Source organism: Anguilla rostrata, chromosome 13 (genome assembly GCF_018555375.3).
Source record: "Anguilla rostrata isolate EN2019 chromosome 13, ASM1855537v3, whole genome shotgun sequence".
Classification (NCBI taxonomy): domain Eukaryota; kingdom Metazoa; phylum Chordata; class Actinopteri; order Anguilliformes; family Anguillidae; genus Anguilla; species Anguilla rostrata.
In genome coordinates, this window is record NC_057945.1 from 6,143,661 (window position 1) to 6,159,953 (window position 16,293).

Consider the following 16,293-nt stretch of genomic DNA (forward strand, 5'->3'; position numbering starts at 1 on the left):
CGGGTGTCGCATGTAACTGGAAAGGGGTAAGTTATTTGATCTATGATGGGAAAGTGATGGTTTTCCCTCGGAAAAAACCTATCCTGAGGGGGGCGTGCTCTCCGCCGAGCTATGCCGCGTGCAAAGTATAAATACGTTTTAGCTGGGTGCCAGTTGTCAGCCTTCGTGTAACGGCACCGTTAGAGGGACAGCTACATCAACCAGGCACGGGAAGGTCACAATGGCAGCACCGAAGAAAGTCTGCATTATCGGCTCTGGCAACTGGTAAGCGATTACGTCACGGCATTTTCATTTTAGTGCGTACATGTTTTAAGGGCCAACGGTAAGAAACGGAGACTTGCGCAAATACACAGTGTGCTGTAACTTGTGCTGTCTGTATACAGTAATAAAGGAAATTAATTTGAAAAAATTAACTCTGCTACAATTACAGAAATTATTCGACCGCTAGTCACTGATTGGGACCTCACGAGCGGGCTAGCTGTATGAATAAGTGCATTGGACCAGTGAAACTGCTCCACGCTTCTGCTTCACATGCGGCGAATTTCATTTGAATTTATTTTTACATCTTGGCTGCCGTGAAGACTGTGAAGACTGAACTGGTGCTTCAACATACTCCTGTGTCTGAAATTGGGTGGGGAAAAAAACTGACCGTGTTTTTGTTTTCTAAAACACTATGTTGACGAATATTTTAAAGCAGCGCATTATCAATGAAAAAGCTTAGCATACTCAACAGAGGGTAGTTTAAGAACCGCTGAGAGTCAGTCCGGCAGATTAGTAGGCGGTCACATTTCAATTGGCAACTGCCACGCATGAAGTTTTGAATTTCGTTTAGCCTATATCGTACTATTGCAAATTGGTTTAAGAATGAACTGAATGACCTTTTAATCTGGATCAAGAAAATATATTGGAATTCTCATGAGAAATTCTCGTAGAATTTATGTTGCTAAAGAGAAGCAAGTCCACACTTCTAAAACGTCTTGCCGGTCATTAGCCAACAACGTACCGGTAAATGTCAATTGGTGGTTAAACTACGTATCGTTGCAGACGTTTTATGTTAGGACGAAAACTTTAGCTTGGAAAACTCTTAAGAAAATAACAAGGCACAGTATGGGCTATTCAAAGCACCGCTGTTATTTGCTAGTGCTATGAGCGATATTTATAGATCTGCAAGGTATCGGGTTGCACATACTCCTGTCTTGGCGATATCATTTCTCTGTCGAGAAAGCATTTCAGGTTACTGTAGCAATGTAAGTTTTTCTACCATACTTCTCACATATTTCCCACTGTAGCTTGTTGTAATATCTAGAGAATACTATGTTACTCGGTTCTGAGTTTGTTTTAGGTGCAGATTTAATTGGTAGCGGATTTAATATTGATTCGAACCCTGTAGAGAGTGAGAAAATAAGCGGCCTGTATCACTTGTCTTGTCGGCTAACCGTTAAGACAGTTTGTGATTAGTACTATTCCGTCCGGGGAAACTAGGGTTGAAGTCTGCAACCCTGGTCCCTGACAGCCACAAGGTCTCCCTGGGTCCTCAGCCCTGGTCCTGGAGAGCTGCAGACCCCTGACCTTGGATCATTGCAACTGCAGGGTGTGTACTCAAGAGTACATATTAGCTGAAGCAAGAAGTACAATTGTAAATACAGTAATAATTACAATAAAATCATTAGTTCTCCTCCACATTCATAATTAATTACCTGCACTTATTTCTGAGTATGACAGGTGTCTCAAGTGCCAGCAGCACTTCCCGATAACTGGGTCTGTCATGATGGCTTGCTGTGTACTTAAATCATTTCTGCATATTTCTGTGACACATTTAAATTCCATAGAAGACATACTGTATAATATATATATATATAATACATATATACAGTATAATGTGCAACCTGGTTATGTTTTAATAGGGGAACACCACTCAGTGCCCATAATTTAGTATGCTCTCATACCCTCATAATTAGTTGACTTGCAATGTCTAATTTCAGCCTAAAATACATTTTCTGAATTCTTTCTCGGTAATGGGGGGTAAAGGAGTCATAACCAGGTGACATAATTGTTGGTGGATGGGGTTCTCTCTGTTGTGAGCCACAGTATTGTATGAGATTCATTATTCTGACTATACTCATGGGCCACTATATTTAATAACAAATAATTTTTCCATAAAAAAAAAAAAACTGACTGAGGCTGTAGTATTGGGCGTGGCTTGGGAAATCCAATGAAACAACCTAAACTATGTCCAAGGTTTCCAAGGAGATTTGGATCTGAGGAGCTTTGCCAACAATTTTCAGTATTTTTAGCTGTGTGTAGCTGCTGACAGGGGTCTGCAAACCTGGTCCTGGAGAGCCACAGAGTCAGTGGGTTTCCATCCATAGCTGTCATTGAAAACGCCAGGTTCTGTCAGGCAATGGTGTTTCTGTGTAGCGCCTCTGCAACGTCACTGAAGTCAGCATCTGTAGAGTACGCTTTGCATGCGTGTATTTTTTCAGCCACCTTTTCAATTATGTCTGACAGAGAACACGCCTCCTCTTAACACCAAATGATGACTTCTGGTAAATTCTATACTCTACTGGTTCTTTCTGTCATGTCTAGCCTTTCCGTGCAGTAGACAATGGGTCATGCTATGCTATTGCGGCTTGAATAGGATGTGAGGAATGATGCAACTCCCATTTCACACGAGCCTTCCACTCGGGACAGCGGGCACGTTTCTTGGTTTGAACTTAATCACTGCCTGGGCATGTGCAAAAACTTTAGGCTTGCGCACCACTGGCAACTTCATTCTATCCAAATAAAATAAAATAGATTCAATCAAATCCCCAAATTAAAAAGTATAGGTTGTACAGATAAACCCATAATTTTCAGCTGATGGAATGATAAGAATTGCATTTGATAAACAACATCTTTGTCACATTTTAGCGTATATGCAGTCCAATGTTACATTCGTATGATCTACAGTTGTGTGCATGCCTAAGCTAAAGACATTCAAACTCAATTTTTCACAACTCCATACATTTCGTGTGTTAAGTCAATTAGGGTATATACTTTATTTCCATAAGAAGTCATTTCAAAATAATAGCTAAGAGACATATTTATTTCAGCTCTTATTCACTATATCAGATTTTCAGTGGGTCGAAAGTTTTCATGCGCTTTGTTTTTGTATTTGGTGGCATTGCCTTTTAATTGTTTAACTTGAATCAAACACTTTGTGTAGCCTTCCACAAGCTTCTTACGATACTTTGCTGGAATTTTTGCCCATTCCTCCTGGCAGAACTGGTGCAACTCAGTCAAGTTCGTGGGCCTCCTTGCTCGTACACGCTTTTTCAGTTCAGTCCACAAACTTTCTATGGGATTCAGGTCAGGGCTTTGTGATGGCCACTCCAATACTTTCACTTTGTTGTCTTTAAGCCATTTTGTTACAACTTTTGAGGTATGCTTAGGATAATTGTCCTGCTGGAAGACCCAGTTGCGACCAAGTTTTAACTTTCTAGCTGATGTCTTGAGATGTTGCTTCAGTATTTCTAGATTATCCTTCTTCCTCAAGATGCCATCTAGCCTATTTTATGAACTGCACCAGTCCCTTTTCCAGAAAAACACCCCCACAACCTGGTGTTGCTACCCCCATGCTTCACAGTTGGGATGGTGTTCTTCGGATTAAAAGCCTCACCCTTTTTCCTCCATACATGGCACTGATCATTATGGCCAAACAGTTCAATTTTTGTTTCATCTGACCAGAGAACACTCCACCAAAAGGCTAGGTCTTTGTCCTGGTGATCACCTGCAAACTTAATTCTGGCTTTTTTATGCCAGTCTTGGAGTAGGGGCTTCTTCCTTGTGCGACAGCCTTTCAGGCCATGGCGATGTAGGGTTCTCATAATGGTGGATGTAGATACTTTGGTACCTGATGCGTCCGACTCCTTCACCTTTGTTGTTGTCTTGGGGTTCAGTTGAACCTTTCGGACCAAAGTTTGTTCAGCCCTGGGAGTTAATTTGTGCTTTCTTCCTGAATGTAGTGTCTGTGTGGTCCCAAGATTTGTATATTTCAATACAATTGTTTGTACAGATGCTTGTGGTACCTTCAGTTGTTTGGATATTGCTCCTACGGAGGAACCAGACTTGTGGAGGTCCACAATTTTTTTTCTGAGGTCTTTGCTGAGTGGCTTGGATTTTCCCATGGTATCACGGGCAAAAAGGCAGTGGCTCTAAAGGTAGGCCCTTAAATACAGCCACAGGTGCCAATGAACTCCTAATTATGACAATTAGCCACTCAGAAGCTTCTAAAATGTTATTACATTCCAATTTCTGGAATCTTTCAGGCTGTTTAAAGAGATAGTCAACTTGGTGTATGTAAGCTTTTGACCTACTGAAATTCTGATATTGTGAATTAATGCTGAAATAAATCTCTATTCAATTGTTTTAAAATGACCTCTGATGTAAACAAAGTAGATGCCCTAATTGACTTGCCAAAAGAAATGTATGGCAACATGAAATGTGCGGAGTTGTGAAAACTGAGTTTGAATGTCTTTAGCCTAGGTGTATGTAAACTTTTGGCCTCAACTGTAAGTGTAATTTTAATCTGAGGCAGCATAATTTTAACAGCTATTAAATTTATACAGATGGTCAGGGACATTTTTTTGGTCACTGAGCAAACAATTCCCGCTAAAATTCACTCTGAAAACCAAACTATCTTTTCACAACCCTAGGTGCTTGGCCGCCTAATAATCCTAGCAAAAACAATAGGGGTCTTGTGCACCCTTGGTGCTGGGCCGCCTAATGATAATAATAATAATTACTCACTTTGTGGTATATTGGCTAGCTATAAAGTGTGGCCTAGACCACGCATTCCCAAGCATTAGACTAATATAGATTGGATGGTGTATTTGTATTTGTCCTTACCCATTATACAACACTGCCACCCAGGATTACAGTGACACCGCTGACTGGCTTCATGACACCAGTTTCTAAATACAGTTGGCAAGCCAATTTGCAATTGAAAATCTGGTTTGTAATAGCATAGCTGTAATAATTGTAATTGTTGTCAGAGGCGGCATAATTTTAACCACTATTAAATTCATACAGATGGTCAGGGACATTGTTTTTTGGTCACCGAGCAAAAAATTCCTGCTAAAATTCACTTTGAAAACCAAACAAACTTTTCAAGGACAGATGCTTAAGATGATGTATGATTTGGTTTATTGTAAATAAAAACAAAGCCTTATATCCAAAAATTACTATCGGAACAGATTTTTACAAGCCTCGCTCAAACAGTTTTCTAGAAATATTTCCCACGAAGGTCGTCTACTTGCTCAGTTCTTTTGGCATGCGGTAGAGGACTGGATTACATGTGTACAAACCTGAAATGGCTACTATAGCAGCAGTGTACGAAAATTTATGGACCATGCTACATTTATCAAGGGTTACATTTATAGCAACTCTCCCATATGCTGTCGTAAACTGTCTATTTAATCCTGCGAACTATGCGACAGGTTAAACGAAAATGAAACTGGAAGCAAAGAATAAATCCCAGCCCACAAACAAAACACCAGCCGCAGGGGGAGGTTTGAGTTTGGCCGGTGAGTTTGAGTTGACTACACTGGATGAACACATTAGCCAGATTATAGGAGATACGTCGCTATCTGGAATTACCTTGGAAGGTGACAGCGATATGTTTACCCGGTCCTGTGCCATGCCCCAAATCATCCAATAAAGCGAGGTCAGCCGTAGCAATGCAGGCCTAAACTATGACTTCTGTGCCCTCTCTATAGTAAACTTCGTTTACATGTTTTTTTTGGAATTTGTTTTCAATTGCAGTTAAGCATTAATTCAGTTATTCAGGATAATGCAAATAAAGCATCACCTATTTTAATGTTCAATCCAATTGTGATTCTCTATATAATAATTTGAACAATTCTAATATTCAGTTGACTTTTAATTTGTTCAAATAATTTTGCTACTCTTTTTAAATCAAAATAAAAGATGAATGAATGGAATGCACAAGCTTTACAACCGTGTTTTTTAATTTATGCACACAATATGAACAATTTAGAGGCCTTCTGTGAACTCTGTTTGTATCCTACGAACATACTGGCATAGGAAAACTGATAAAACCCATATTGTTAAAATGCATTTACGAACAATTTGCGATCAAATTTGTTTGGCTCAGGTATGATAAATGCAGCCCAATATGTGTAATATCTTGTTTTATTAAATATTATTCTTACAATTTCAACAAATTAGGCCTACTCCAGATGACTTAGAAGGGCGGAACTCTTGTTTAATACTAAAAGTATACGTAGGCATCGGGGCTTATCTTTGAGATTAATCATGAAATGAATCATGTATACATTTTTGTGTACTAATCCTTGTACTGGGCCCTTTTCATGTTTCCTTGCCTCAGACTCCCATAGTTTATTGCAAAGTCTTTGTCCATGATAATGTCGATGATATGTTGGTGAAGTACTCTATGGGAACTGTAGTACAACAGCAAATGAAATGCCGCTTTTGTAAAATGTGAGATAATTGCAAAAACATACGGGAAGTCGTATTTGATATGAATTACTGCCAAAATAAGTATAAGTAACAACAATGTTTTCATGAAATCGGGTGATTTTTTTCCTTTAAGATAAAAACAAAAACGTGTGTGCTCTCCAAAGCAAGGTTTGGGGACCATTGTATTTCACAGAACATCCAGAAATCTGGCTCGTTATCTACGTAGCCATCACCCTACCCAGTGGTCTGCATGTGGATTGTGTATGTAGGACAGTCTTAGGCAGGCTGTGATATTAACTGTGCACTAGAGCAGGGATGCTACTTTGCCCTTTAATAAGATATTTGAGCTGACTGAGGGCAGAGGCGCAGTTCAGTCTCCTGTGAATGTTCTTTCCCGTGTGAAGCTCTGCAGACCACAGAATGCAGATATAAAATGCATTGCACTTGGGAGAAATGCTTTTGGTTAAAAACTCCAGAAATATTCCAACGGTTGCTTTGCTGTACTGTACTTGTTTTTCTCCTTACCTATCCTAACATGCATTGGGTGAGAGGCAGGAATGAACCTTGGACAGGTCACCGATCCATTGCAGAGCCCACACCCCATTCACATGCATTCATACCTGAAGGACAATTTAGACTCTTCAAGTATCCCCGCCAGGGATCAAGCTGAAGAAACAAACTAAAATAAATGTTCAAACGCAAAAGCAAGTATGTGAATACAAAAGTGGCTATGTCCAGCTTCTGGAAAGGCAGAGTGAGACGTATCTGGAACGAGAGGAACAGCTCAAACGCCCTGTCCCATCCGTCCATTTGTGCGATTTGTGCGATGAGAGTGTGTAAATCCTCCCTCTGCCCATAGGGGCTCTGCCATCGCCAAGATCGTGGGCTCCAACACGGCGACGAACCCAAAGTTTGACAAGACGGTCAACATGTGGGTGTTCGAGGAGATGGTGAACGGGCGCAAGCTCACTGAGATAATCAACACTGACCATGAGAACGTGAAGTACCTGCCAGGACACAAGCTGCCCCCCAATGTGGTGAGAAACCGGTGTCGTTTGCAATAAAAGGTGTCAAGGCATGCTGCATGGATATATGGCTACCGGGCTGTGTGGGCGATTGGTGGGCCATGATTAGGCATGCCAGATAAATATGTCATAGACTTATTACAGACCTACCTGGACTTACAACAGCCTTACGGATTTACATAGACTTATAACAGCCTTACAGATTTACATAGACTTATAACAGCCTTATAGATTTACATAGACTTATAACAGCCTTATACAGACATGCATAGACATGCTTGTAGACTGAAGTAGACTTAGAACGGACTTAAGTTTTGTTTTACATTTTTTTTCTAACCGTTTAGGCAGTTTAGCCTCATTGAGATTAAAATAGACTTATTTTTGAATATAGACTTAGACTTATCTTACATTAGAAATAATCGTATGTGTAAGTTTGAGTGTTGTTGACAGAATAAGCTGCAGAATGTTTTTTTTTTTGTAAAGAATGAGTGAAAGCTGAGCCTAATTACATTCAGAAACCCAATGTTCTTTAATGTTACTGATGTCAGCACGCTGTGACTGGCTGTAATCTTTCTCATTTATTCTTATCTGAGGGTCAGATTTAATCTTCGCCTGCCGACTCAAAGCGACGTATTAACGGCATTCTCAGAGAACAGATGCATTTTGAAGAGAGGACTGTTGAAGTGGTTAAAGTGTAAAGCTAAGCACTGTCTGACGAAGCTCCTCCTCCTTTTCCCCAGTTGGCGGTTCCCGAGCTGCTGGATGCTGTCAAAGGAACGGACATCCTGGTGTTCGTCATCCCGCACCAGTTTGTTGGAAGGGTGTGTGACACCATCAAGGGCCACATCAAGAGCGACGCTGTGGGCATGTCTCTCATCAAGGTCTGCACTTTTGAATCTGCTTCCTCTGGGAAAACGTTCTCCTTTTTCATTTCGTTATTACTATTTTGTTTGTATTTTTAATTCCTCCAATTGGTACATTGTTTTGAAGAAACTTTTTGTGTCCCTATATGATAATTAAGGGCAATAGGCTTAGGAAACCAGAGTCATGGTTTCTACGTGAGTGAGGAGGATTTGTTTATTTGCAATGTCCAGCTGCTTATAAATTTAGAAATCATAAAAATATGGATTGTAAAGATTTCCCGACTCCCCAGCTCTTCCGTGGACGAGGCCGGCGCAGGCAGCGTTCGTGACGCCCCGGTTGTGTTTCAGGGTGTGGACGAGGGCCCCGAAGGGTTGAAGCTCATCTCCGATGTCATCAGAGAGAAGCTGGGCATCGTCATGACGGTGCTGATGGGAGCCAATCTGGCCAATGAGGTGGCTGAGGAAAAGTTCTGTGAAACCACCATCGGTAAAGGGTGGGGAGAATGCATGCGATCAGATGTGCTTCAGTCGTGGGGGGTTTTAGTAGTGCTGAGCGATTAGTGTTTTTTGAGGTCAGTTTGATTTCGATTCAGTTTTCTGAATTAATCATGGTTTTCAGATCCCCTGTAAGGGTGTAGATGTGTAAGGTTGTAGATCCCCTGTAAGGGGGTAGATGTGTAAGGGTGTAGGTGTGTAAGGTTGTAGATCCCCTGTAAGGGGGTAGATGTGTAAGGGTGTAGGTGTGTAAGGTTGTAGATCCCCTGTAAGGGGGTAGATGTGTAAGGTTGCAGATCCCCTGTAAGGGTGTAGATGTGTAAGGTTGCAGATCCCCTGTAAGGGTGTAGATGTGTAAGGGTGTAGGTGTGTAAGGGTGTAGATGTGTAAGGGTGTAGGTGTGTAAGGTTGCACGGTCCCTTCCACAGGTTGCAAGAGCGCGGAGCACGGCCCTGTGTTGAAGGAACTGATGCAGACCAAAAACTTCCGTGTGACGGTGGTGGCTGAGGCCGATGTGGTGGAGATCTGCGGAGCTCTGAAGGTGAGGGGCGGTACTGCATGCAGATATTTAACATTCTCATTTCAGCATTTGAGCAGAAATGCTTATCCACAGCCACTTTAACAGCTAACATTTTCATTTTTGCGCACAGAGGTTTTGTGTGGTTCTATGCTTTGTGAGCTTATATATACTTTTGTATTTATCGGATAGGCTTATCCTGTATGGCTTGCATAGCTAACATACTGTCCATTCTTACAGCTAGATATATACTAAAGAAACTGAGGTTAACTACCTTGGTACTACAGTCCCACAGTAGTGCACCAACTGCAAATCAAACCTGCAAATTCTTAGTTGCGGGCCTGGTTCACTAACTAATGGACTATTTTATTATGTAATGTTATGTTATAATGTTATTTTATACTGTGTGATTAGGTTATTTTTATATTGGTATGTTGATAGTATGTTACTATGTCGCTGTGTAATGTTATTATGTCATGTTGTTATGATCTGGAGACTGCAGCGAGGGAGTATGATTGGTCTCAGCCAGGGTACCAATCTCTGAGAATATGTGGTCAGTAGGGCGTAAAATAGTCACTGGCTCTCCTGTAGTACTGTGTGGAGCCTATAGGGTATAAAATAGTTGCTGAGTCCTGTGCAATAGCAACAGAGGAGAACGTATTACAACAGGGGCTTGTACAGTACAGTGGCTTGATTATTTATGGTCATAATGTATGGTATTATAGTCTTATGTTTTTGTTTTTAGCACTGGCAACTTTTATTAATGCTTTAGTGATGCTGTGTCTTTCCTTGCTGGTGTCGGAAAGCTGTTGCAGGGGTATAGCATTGCTGCACATATAACCCGAATGAATGCACTTATGTTCTGTAAGCCCCTCTGGGTCAGAGCATCTGCTAAAGTAATGTATTCTAATGTGATGTAGTATGATGCAATGACTTGAAAGGCACAATTGTAAAAGCAAAGGAAGAGACCAAAGTTATTCAAAAAGTGAGAAGTGCCTTGTAGAAACTGCTTGTAATTGGGGATTTACTCGCCTTATGTGGATCAAAGATCCATCAGATCTTTGATCCAGGCAGAATCATCTAGCTTCTAACAACACATTGCATATTTTTTTTCCCCAAGATATACAAACGTTTTCTCTAGGCTCTTCTCCCAAGCAGCTTATAGAGTTTTTATTCTATACATGCATTCCATTTGTACAGTCAGAGATATGTACTGAAGAAAGTGTCTTGCTTAGATGTATCACGGCAGTGCCCCCCCCACCCCCCTCTGGAGTCAAACCTGTAACCTCTGAGCTAGTTCCCTCCTAACCATTACACCACACTACTGCCACACTCTTCCACTACTAGTAAGCGTCTCAACTTTAATCGAGGCTATATGGAAAATAAGAAGAGCGCAGGAAAGATGCAGCTTTTCTCTTTTTGTTGAAGCTTGTCGTGAGATCAGGTTGGAAAAGGGCCTCTGTCTGCGCCTCCCTCCGCAGAACGTGGTGGCGGTGGGCGCGGGGTTCTGCGACGGCCTGGGCTTCGGGGACAACACCAAGGCGGCGGTGATCCGTCTGGGCCTGATGGAGATGATCGCCTTCGCCCGCGTCTTCTGCACGGCCGGGCCCGTCTCCCCGACGACCTTCCTGGAGAGCTGCGGCGTCGCCGACCTCATCACCACCTGCTACGGCGGCCGCAACCGCAAGATCGCCGAGGCCTTCGCCAAAACCGGGAAGGTGAGGTTCCACGGAAACGCGGAACGTTAAAAACTCTCCCCAGTACACAAGATTTCTTTTCAATAGAACCAAAATATTTAGTGGGATCTGTGGGATACACAGACAGAAGTGTGAACTGTGCACACTGAATGAGCTCAAAGCACACACAAGGCTAAGTACAAATGAACACTTCTTCAAGCCCAAAATCATTTGTCCAAGTATTCCCTTTTATGTTGGTGTGCATGGGTCCTGAGTCTGGTGTAAGACAAACTTCCCTGGCTGCACAGCTGTTCTTACAAGGTTTTAACCAGGAGCACAAGTCTGTCTAGTTTCTGGCCTGAGTGATGCTCGGTGGCAAGACACAATTTCACCGTTGGAAGCACTCTCCCAGAGGAAGAATGACAAGCTGACAAGACTCGTTCAAAAACCGGAGTGAACCCTGAAAGTGCTTTTCCTCGGCCGTGATAGCTATCGAAAAACAGAGACACAAAAATAAAAATGGTATAAAAATGCATATAAAATATAAAATGTGGGCATGGCTGAGGAAGAAGGAGACTTTGATTGTAAACACAGGCCCACAGCAAAACTAACACTGCTGCATAGTACGCATTTAAACTAGAGCAAACAAAATATTCTCAGAGGAAAGTTTTGTTCATTAAAGATTCTTTAAACTGTTTAAAAAATACTAGCAACACATGCAATGTTAACAATAATACAAATGAACAAATGAAAATTTAATTAGTAATAATGTTAAGCATGATTCTAAAGGCAGTTTATGAGCAGCCCACAAGAATCCACCGATGGACTTCACGTACAAGAACACTGTACGTGTTAAATGAACATGCCAGAACTGGCGCGCGTTGGTTCCACTGCTCATGCGTTCAGCTTCTGGTGTAATTCCAGAAGGGGAGATCATTGCCCCTGTCCTCCATGTCTGCAGAAACGTCTACTACGTGCTGCATGGTTCTGCAGTCGACTGGCCAGGCCGCATAAAAAAGTACAGCGTAAGCACAATGCGATATTATCAATGTAGCTTAATTTTGTGTCCCCTACAAAATGAATATTGAATATTACGGTAGTATTTGATATATTACAGGCCCTAGCCTGTATTATGGGACTGCTGTCTCTGGATACAAACTCCCTTTTTAGTCGTACTGAATTATAAAACAGGCTGTAGTGTAGTTATAACATTGTTATTTTCACTGATGGGATTCAATAAACCTGCTGATTCTGCTGTTTCTCTCCGCAGCACTTGAGTGAACATTTGTGTCTCTTCATCTTTTTCATTTTTATTATACATTAAGTGCAGTGTTAAAATGATTAATCCAAAATTTCTTTTTTTAACAAACTTTAAATATCAGAATCTGTTATAAAACTTTTTTTTTTTACAGCCTGTCTCCTGTGGTGCAGAAAAGGAGACATAAAAATAGGTGTTAAAAGATGAACGGTCTGCACGGGAAAGGCTTATCGAGGGGGAAAGAGCTTAATCGAGCGATGTCAGGGTCATTAAACCATGGGGGGAAAAGGTGCTGTGATGAATTAGTGAAACGATGCCCTAGCTGTAGTCAGCGAAGAGCGTTTGAAGTGTGAGAGCGTGTTATCTGTTCTGCGGGACAAGGGGAACAGTATTCCAAATTTCTGTGCCTCCGAACGAGAAGGAACTCCCGACAATATGGAGCCAGGAAGCTGAGAATTTGAGCTCGATTCGGAAGCGTCTTGTGGAGGGGCTGGGTGAGAAATTTCTGTTGACTGGAGGGAGATTATTTAGTTTCGTTTCGTTTCGTTTCGTTTCGTTCGTTTCGTTTCGTTTCGTTTCGTTTCGTTTCGTTTCGTTTCGTTTCGTTTCGTTTCGTTTCGTTTCGTTTCGTTTCGTTTCGTTCGTTTCGTTTCGTTTCGTTTCGTTTCGTTTCATTTCGTTTCATTTCGTTTACTTTAGTTTATTTGACAAAATTAAAACACATGTATCAAAAGACTTGCATGTGAAGAAATTGTCAAGGATAACACGGAAAAAGTCCTGGACATATTTCCAGCGTGGTCCTTGATGTTCCATCAGCCATAGCAAGGTAATATCAAGCTCTATTCATTCGTAAGAATGAACGGGCTTGCGTCTGTTCCCTCCCCAGACCATCGAGGAGCTGGAGAAGGAGATGCTCAACGGGCAGAAGCTCCAGGGCCCGGCGACCGCCGCCGAAGTTCACCACATCCTCCAGCGCAAGAACATGGTGGACAAGTACGCACCGCGGCCTTCCACAGTGACAGGCCGAAGACGACTCCACGCGCACACACACACACACTCACACACACTCACACACACACACTCACACACGCACACACACACACACGCGCACGCACGCACGCACACACACACACACACACACACGCACACGCACACACACACACGCACACGCCATCTCAGTTATCAACTGCCAGCTGTGCTGCGCCTGCCCGACACTGTCACAATTTAGCGCAAAAACATAAAATAATCACCATTTTCTTCTCTTAGTGCTTCCTATGAAAGTAACATAGAGTGAAACTACATTGAATGAGTGATAATGATCCTGTTTTCTTATAATTCCTGGTGAATCATAGCCATCTTTGCTTGTATTTATCACCTTTTTCTAAATATACCCTAGCCTCTGGTGAATTGAACATACTTAACAACAGTACTAGTAATTATTATTATTATTATTATTATTATTAAAAGAGGGAGTAGCACTCATTTGAAGGTTATGCTTTAATTTAACATTACGTTGAATTAATTTAGCAGATGGTCTTATCTAGAGTTATGCAGGAGAAGCATAAATGCACCCTTCTCATTTATATGAGCGACAGCGCCAGATCTGGCTAACAACATTCCCAGATCAGCGAGTAAAGATGCAGCATCACTAATTCACTAGTCCAAGTTGCCTATGCTAACCGAGACCCAAAATATACATTCTGAACATATATAGATTACAGACCGTTTTGTCCAAGAGAGTAAAACATACTCAAATTTAGCACCAAGCACTTTAGTAGTAGCAGCAGTAGTAGTAGCGAGTGTGGGATTAGTAGTAGTAGTAGTAGTAACAGTTGGAGTAGTTGTAATAGTAGGAGTAGCAGTACTAATAATAGTGATATTGTTTTGTTATTATAAAAGTATTTGTAGCAGTATTGGGATGGTCGGTATATATATAAGTTACGGCTTGGTGGGGCATGCCTCTTACTTATACAGCACCAAGAGTTTGGCACTTACGGCTTGGTGGGGCATGCCTCTTACTTATACAGCACCAAGAGTTTGGCACTTTTCAGGGTTACCTACAGAAGTAATAATTTATACTGGAGAAAAAAATACAGATAAAGAGGAAAAACATTGAGACCAATTTTATAAATATTGAAACATACATCTTTAGGGATACCGCTTTTCTCTTGTTTTCCCAGTGCAAACCTCATGTGCATCAGCTTAGCAAATAAGGAAAACACAATTTGTCTCGTTAGCGTCTATATAAGCCCCGCAAATCCTTAGTAAATATGGCCCTAGGAGTAGAACTAGTGATAGCAGTTCTAGTAATAATAGGATCAGTAGTAATAGTAGTAGTAGTTGTAATGATAGTAGGAGTAGCAGTAGTAGTAGTAATAGTAGTAGTAGTTGTAATGGTAGTAGTAGTTGTAATGGTAGTAGTAGTAGTAATAGTAGTAGTAGTTGTAATGGTAGTAGTAGTTGTAATGGTAGTAGTAGTAGTAATAGTAGTAGTAGCAGCAGCAGCGCTAATACTCTCCCTCTCTGTCTGTCTCCTCCAGGTTCCCCCTCTTCACCGCTGTGTACCAAATCTGCTTCAAGGGCCTCCCAGTCAAAGAGTTTGTCACCTGTCTCCAGAACCATCCGGAACACATGTAACCTGCTGTGTGATGTCGTAGGTGGGGGGGTCGGCTGGGGCGGAGGTTTTAGTGGGGAAGACCATTGCCAAACTTAACGGTCTAACCACACCTGTTTCCACCTGCCTTCTGTAAGAGAAGGAACTAAAAGAATATTCCGGCATTCTTCCACTGCTGTTGTGCCATCCACCCCAAAATCCATCTCTTCCCTTGCGGGTCTCCTTAGTCACAAAATGACCCGTTAGAGGAAACTAAGACCTGCTTTTGGAGCCAGGTCTGCTATGATAACTAAGACCTTCTTTTTGGAGCCAACTCTGCTATGATAACTAAGACCTTCTTTTGGAGCCAACTGTGCTATGATAACTAAGACCTACTTTTGCAGCCAACTCTGCTATGATAACTAAGACCTTCTTTTTGGGGCCAACTCTGCTATGATAACCTTTGTCCTTTAACCTGGGATGACGAACGCATTGAACACGAGCATCTCCATGCTCTTAAGCACTGCCAGTCCCTTTTTTCACATGAAATCAAAATGGCGGAGTGTGAATGCTTTTTCTGAAAGTGCCATTCACAGGGCTTAGAAAATACCTAAAGTGTTTTTAAAAAAAAACATTTATAAACTACCATCTGTAATACAAAGTAATCCTATGATGTTGGACTTCCTTAGCTTTATATCTTAAAACTGCTATATCTGAGCTGAGCCCTGCAAGTGACAGGTTTTAACGTTCTTCATTTGGCCATTCCAAAAGCCTGGCAAGTTTTAAGTGCCTTCGAGTGTCTTTCTGTCCTGTTGGTTAATACTCAGCTGGATTAAAAGTTTCACTTTAAGATGTTAAATTTAAGCTGAATGACACGTCCTTCCCCCGTGCTCATTTTCACCCTCCAGCAGTTCCCTGCTCCTTGTTACGGTCTTCGGGTTTTTCCTGTGTATGTATGTGGAGAATGTATGCAAAAAAATGTATTTTAAAAATTAAATATATTTATTTAAGCACAAAAACAGGTAATTTGGCTGTGTTTGAAATCCACCGTAGTGCTTTATATAATGCAAACTGGGTTCACAGTGTAAATGAGTTTCTGGTGAAAATGGCTGTGCCCTTTGGTTCAGTGCCACAATTGATTATTTAAAATCCTGCTGGTATACAAAAAAAGACCCCTCTTTCACACATGCACATACACCCTCACACACACACACATCCACACGCACCACTATGCACACACATGCTGCACTCACACACACTCCGAACACACACCGCTCGCACACACCCCACCACACACACACACACACACACACACACTGCTTTGGTGTAATTTGATCAGCATCTGACATCTGTCTTCTCCTCCCTCTGCTACTTTAAACTCTTCAC

At 41.6% G+C, this 16,293-nt stretch overlaps 1 protein-coding gene across 1 annotated transcript; it reads left to right on the top strand.

Moving 5' to 3' along the window:
* Positions 1-106: 106 nt before the first annotated feature.
* LOC135238638 (glycerol-3-phosphate dehydrogenase [NAD(+)], cytoplasmic-like) lies at positions 107-15,926 on the top strand. Its single transcript, XM_064306759.1, has 8 exons — positions 107-264; positions 7,340-7,517; positions 8,246-8,386; positions 8,717-8,855; positions 9,292-9,404; positions 10,862-11,098; positions 13,201-13,307; positions 14,855-15,926. The coding sequence occupies exons 1-8, from the start codon at positions 221-223 to the stop codon at positions 14,949-14,951; spliced, it is 1,056 nt and encodes a 351-aa protein (XP_064162829.1). The 5' UTR covers positions 107-220; the 3' UTR covers positions 14,952-15,926.
* Positions 15,927-16,293: the final 367 nt, after the last annotated feature.